Source organism: Carettochelys insculpta, chromosome 8 (genome assembly GCF_033958435.1).
Source record: "Carettochelys insculpta isolate YL-2023 chromosome 8, ASM3395843v1, whole genome shotgun sequence".
NCBI lineage: Eukaryota > Metazoa > Chordata > Testudines > Carettochelyidae > Carettochelys > Carettochelys insculpta.
This window is the reverse complement of record NC_134144.1, coordinates 15,977,763-15,983,762: the sequence shown is the minus strand read 5'-3', so window position 1 is coordinate 15,983,762 and position 6,000 is coordinate 15,977,763. Positions and strand designations below refer to the sequence as shown.

The window sequence follows — 6,000 nt, the reverse complement described above, 5'->3', positions numbered from 1 at the left end:
TTGCTCAGGGTTAATTATCCTCTCAGTTTGTAAATTCTCTCACCAACATCTCTGCTAAGGATAAAAAATAGACTTACTAGGAGGTAAGTACTTTGGATCATACCCTTTCCCAGTGATTTTTTTGTTTAAAGAAAAAAAATGTCGTCGGTGATCAGCTAGCTCCCCATCCCATCCCCTCCCCACCCCTCAGCCAATCCCAAGGCTGGGGCTGCCATGGTGCCAGTGTTCAATACCACCAAGTACCGGCAGAGAAAAAGCACTGCTTTTCCCCCTCATTCTGAATAGGAATACTACATTTTTTCCAGGCCTGGTTTTTCTACAGCTTCAAAAAATTGTTACCTGTTTGATAAATTCTTTAGCCAATTCTGTTTTGCCTGAGGAGGCATGTTGTCAGACTCTGCGGATTCTGTCTCTCTGCTTTTTCCTCTCTAGTTATTTCGACTGTCTTAACTTTCAAATTGTCTGTACTGCTTTATATTTGGCTAAAACAGATTGGAAAAAAGCAGTTCAGTAGCTCAGCTGAATGAAGGCCACGAACCAAGGTTACAATGGTTGCCAAGCAGCAGTAGCTTTGGGTTCCCAGTTAGGGTCCAGTCATGCCAGAAGTGGTGACCCAATGCGAACCAAACATGAGCTACAAGACTGTTAGCTGGCCACAGAAGAAGACTGTTATCCCATAGGAGAGTTGGGTCACTGGTACTATGTGGTGGATCCATAGAGAGGGTTGAGGTGCTTGGCTTAAATCTCTGTCTCCCTTCGTGGAGGTAGAGGGCACACCCAAGAAACGGGATGAGAGGTGCAGTCATAGGCTGGTCTGCATGGCTGAGGGCATGGGGAAGCTCCATCTGTGCTTTTCCCCCCTTAACCCCCAATGCTGTAGCTTCTCCTGCAGTTCCCAGCATACCCAGCGGTATGCACTGCTGTGGGATGAACTTGGCTCTTAAATTTTCAAATTCAGTTATTTTGACATGCTGACAACATTTTCCTGAGGAATTCAAGAGAGAGAAGGCACATGGCAATTTTAAAACTATTTATATTTCAGTCAAACCTGAATGGAATTTCTTGGAAAAGGCATGTCTCTAATCCTATCATTTGTCTCTGCCAAATTTAAGAGGTGTTATAGCTTCTCTGAACAACCAAACGAACCGGCAAGAATCTTCTACAATAGAAAATGTGTTAGGCAGCTTAAATGGAGTGTTTTTTTACCAGCTCCCATTATAGTAACTTCATTCTCTGGTGTGCATTGTTGGCTGGATTTTCTATAAAAGCAAAACAAAAAAACTCCAGGAAATTAAATTGAACCAAGACAGCACTAACCTTTCCCATGATTCAGAGCTGCTTATTGCACAGTAATTACATAAGTTTGTTCTCACCACTCTGTTGGCTCCTGAGGGTCTCACTGGCATCCCTTCTTTACACTGTGAATTTCACCATCCCAAAAGTCCTCTTTTTTTTTTAGAATTCCACTGTAATTCAGGCACTTCAAAGGGGATAATACCAAAGTGGGCTTTTACCTAATGGACTGTGTGTGCAAAGCAGCTAAAGAAAGAGAAGAGTCAATTAAGCGAGGACTTCCATCCAGCCACAGTAAAAGAGCACTGACTGTCCTTTACTTACATTTTTGGCACTGTACCATTCTTATTTTGGCAAAAATCTGTTCCCATCAGTTTAACTGAAATTAGTGACTGATGCTGTAAATAAAATATCTTATAAAACTGCATGTCACTGTGCTCATAATGTTCATAACAATATTAGAACAACACAAGTTTTAGTTGCAATCATCAGCAAAGGTATTTTTTCTTTGACTTCCCTCCAGTCTTCATTCTTTTGCATTTAAAATTTTGGCATTCTCTAATATTTAAATAGCAACTTTCTATAAGTTGTTTCAGTCTTCACCAAGAAGTCCAATGAAGGAATTCCTAACACAGGGAATGTTAGTGGGAAGGGAGTAGGTTTAGAAGATAAAATAAAAAAAGAACAAGTTAAAATTACTTAGAAAAGATAGATGTCTCTAAGGCACCAGGTCCTGATGAAATGCATCCTAGAATACTCAAGGAGCTGACAGAGAAGGTAATCTGAGCCTTTAGCTATCATATTTGAAAAGTCATGGAAGTCCGGGGAGATGCCAGAAGGCTGGAAAAGGGCAAATACAGTGTCCATCTATAAAAAGGGGAATTCAGTTTTAGGCACCACATTTCAAGAAATAGGTGGAGAAATTGGAGAAGGCCCAGAGAAGAGCACCAAGAATGATTAAAGGTCTAGAGAACATGAGCTGTGAGGAAAGACTGAAATAACTGAGCTTGCTTAGTTTAGAAAAGAGAGAACTGAGAGGGGACATGATAGTGGTACACAAGTACCTAAAAGAGAGTTGCAAGGAGGAAAGAGAAAAATTGTTCTCTTTGACCTCTGAGGATAGGACAAGCAGCAATGGGCTTAAACTGCGCAAGGGAGGTTTAGGTTGGACATTAGGAAAAAGTTCTTAACTGTCAGGGTGGAATAAACAATGGAATAAATTGCCTAGGTAAGTTGTGGAATCTCTGTCATTGGAGATATTAAAGAGAAGATTAAATGGCAATAGATTGGGGTGTCCAACACGTGGTCTGTGGGCCAGAATCTGGCCCATGGAGCCAGCAGTCATGACATTTGGAAAGCCAGCAGAGTGGCTCCAAGTCACATGTCTCTCTTTAAGGAACCATTTGTGGCTCCTGCTTCTGCCACTATTTTCTCCTCCTCTAGCTCCCTGCCCTGCTGCACTGAAAGAGTAAAACTCAATTTAATTGGTTTAATGGCTGGCAGGAGGGGTGTGGCCATTAAACCAATTAAATTGAGTCCCATTATTTCAGTGTGGCAGTGCAGAAAGCCACATGCGCTGCAGGTGGGTGGAAAGTAGGAGTGCTGGGGGGTGCCATGCAGCCGAGGTGAGGAGGAGATGGCAGCCCAGTGAAGTTGCAGCGGGGACAGCATCACCCGAGCTCCTGTGTAAGGTAAATTAATCCTGGGTTTGGGGCTGCAAGGGGTTTAAGCCTGGGGGTCAAGGGGCTGGTTTGGGCCTGAGAGGGGTTTAAGCCTGGGGTGGGCTTGGGGCTGAGAGGAGTTAAGCCTGGGGATTGGGTGGGGGACGGACTTGGGACTATTTTGTGTTTGGCCCCCAGAACATGTAAAAAATTGCCATGTGGCCCACGATGAAAGAAAGTTGGAAACCTCTGGTCTGGAGGGTATTGGGTCCTTCCGTGAGGGCAGGGACTGGACTCGAGGACCTCTTGAGGTCCCTTCCAGTTCTAGTGTTCTATGATTCTATAAGCAGTGACTGAATTACAATACCAGCCTAAACAGTGCAACACTGATCAGAATAAAGGATGAAAATATGAATCTATTTCTATACTAATGACATGGTTGCAGAGATTTTTAACAAGCTAAAGGGCTGATCAAGTTTCACAGTGACTGAATTAAGTATTATTGCAATACAGCTATAGAAAATTATTAACACCTTTCCAACACACTTACTTCAGTGTCAGGGTCTCTCAATATGCAAGCTGCTCAAGCGACTCTCCTTGAAAATACTGATCCAGCACAATTGTCATAATTTCCTCTGCAAGTAAGAATTTTCCAGCCAGGAACTTTGTGAACACATTGATATATTTTATACACACTGATGTATATATTCAGTTGAGACAGAGTTTTATATTTTTCATATATGAATCATAATTTTTGCCTCGCCTCATGACTACTCCCAAAACAGAGCTACATACAAGCAGCATTACTATGCATCCATAATCCTTCTAGTAACACTCTTTGCGCAGCCTTCCAAATGTTCTGTTTCTGTTAACTGGTAAAGTCAGTAGGGCTGACCATACTCTTGGGGTCCCTTTGTCTTATCCAACAGGTCATACATACTCTCACTGCTCTTGGTTTTAATGGTGCACACATGGATGCTGAATGTGGCTTTGTGGGTTAGGTACATTCTGATACCGTATTCTCATTCTGACTGAAAGTGCAACACTGGCATTTCTGGGTCTAACAGGTTCTTGATTTAAACTAGGTTAATAAATTGAAAACTATAATTAAACTTTAAAACGACAGCCAAGTACTTTATAGCTTTGATTTTTCTGAATCCCTCCAACATTTTATACTCTTTTAGAAAAGTATCCCTCTACATTCTCTGTTTCACTCTGCTTGTGGAAAGCACTATTGTCCCACTCCATTGTCTTTTACAGTACAAGCCATAACTGATCTGCCAAGTTTGCTTTCCTGTTTATAAGCATCATGAAGAACATCATCAATGAAGTTAGCAGAATTCTACAAACAAAATGGCTACGTCTACACTAGCCCAAATCTTTGAAATGGCCATGCAAATGCATATTCAGTGCCTCATTGGCATGCCGGCGGCCACAGCTCTTCGAAATTGCCGCTTTTCACTGCCATGCGACTCGTCCAGACAGGTCCTTTTCGAAAGGACCCCACCAACTTTGAAATCCCTTTATTTCTATTAGCAGATCTCAATGAGCTGCATGGCAGCGAGAAGCGGCAATTTCGAAGAGCCATGGCTGCTGGCATGCTAATGAGGTGCTGAATATGCATTTCAGCACCTCATTAGTAATCTTCGAAATGGCCATTTGCACGGCCAGTTCAAAGATTTGGGCTAGTGTAGACACGGCCAATGGTACATAAACAGACATAAACCCACGGTATTTTACAGTAGTAGTGGTAGTATTTGCTATCAGAATAACTCTAGAAAGAAGCAAAAGATATATAAACACATATCTTGGAAAAACAAAGGATTATATAAATGAATATAAAGTAATGTAGTAAAATCAGTCTTTACATTTGTTATAATTATTTACAGTCCCCTCCAATACAGTTACTTACTTGGTCACATACAAGTGACCTGAGTGACTCCATCTTCCTGCTCAAACTGTCCATCCTCCAGTTCCCTTAGCACACTATCACTGCTGTTGAATCCTGAGAAGCTGTCATACTGGGCAGATCCCTCCTTGATCCAGCATTGTTTAGAAGGAGACAGGTGAAACTCATCAGGTGGATGTCCACTTTCTGCAGTGTGAGACACAGCTATGTCTAATCCAATACTTCTGCTAGAGACCTTGCCTTTCTCATCACTTCTGAGATTCCGTGTGGATTTCTTCTGAAACAAAAGAAGCATTTGAGCACTGAGTTAAATAGAGTACAGGCAAAAACTGAGTTAGAATCTGGATTTCAGAATGAACAGCTAAAAGGTTCCACTCCTCAAAATTTAATTTAAAGGAGTCATTACAGAGGAGATTTAAGGGACACTGGAGGAATTTTTGGCTTGTTGCATACATTACAAACTCATATGAAACATAAATAAATATAGAAGAATATAAATATTTTTAAAAATGTAAAGAATAAAATAAGAATTAATCTGTTCAGTTTTAAAAAGGAAAGGACTTGCCTTAAATCAAGGAAAATCACTGAACAGAACCAAGGTGAGAGCAAGCACACAGGACCCATGGTAACAGAAAGTAGCTGTTATATTATTTAGCACTTTATAGACTCAGAGCCAATTACAGATACTAACGAACTATTTCTCACTTCAGCCCTATGAGGTATGTATAATCATTTACATTTTGTAGGTGAGCAAACAGAGGTATAGATAACTTAAGTGAATAGGCCAAGGTCACACAAAGTCAGTGTGAGAAGTAACAGAGAGGAAGCTGAGTTAGTCTGTATCTTCAAAAACAACAAGAAGTCCTGTGGCACCTTATAGACTAACCTATTTTGGAGCATAAGCTTTCATGGGCAAAGACCCGCTATATCAGGAAAGCTCATGCTCCAAAATATCTGTTAGTCTATAAGGAGCCACAGGACTTCTTGTTGTTTTCAAAGTCAACGTGAAAGCCAAGATGAGAACACAGGCATTCCTGGCCCCTTGTGCCATTCTCAGCTCATTAGACAGCATTAACTCTTTTATACAGCATGAATGTTTTCCTGCATCTCTTCTGGCACTCTTAAAAATGTCCGTTT

General features: G+C 41.2%; 1 protein-coding gene across 4 annotated transcripts in view; it reads right to left on the bottom strand.

Moving 5' to 3' along the window:
* Positions 1-242: 242 nt before the first annotated feature.
* The window catches only part of RFTN2 (raftlin family member 2), a 52,890-nt gene continuing 47,132 nt past the window's right edge, over positions 243-6,000 (bottom strand). For 2 of the 4 annotated variants that reach the window (XM_075001141.1, XM_075001140.1), the window contains one exon: positions 243-5,140. In XM_075001141.1, coding sequence (XP_074857242.1) covers positions 4,871-5,140 — 270 coding nt within the window. In that variant the 3' untranslated portion in view covers positions 243-4,870. The remainder of the gene's footprint in view (positions 5,141-6,000) is intronic. The other 2 variants (XR_012646397.1, XM_075001142.1) reach the window with 2 other exon arrangements.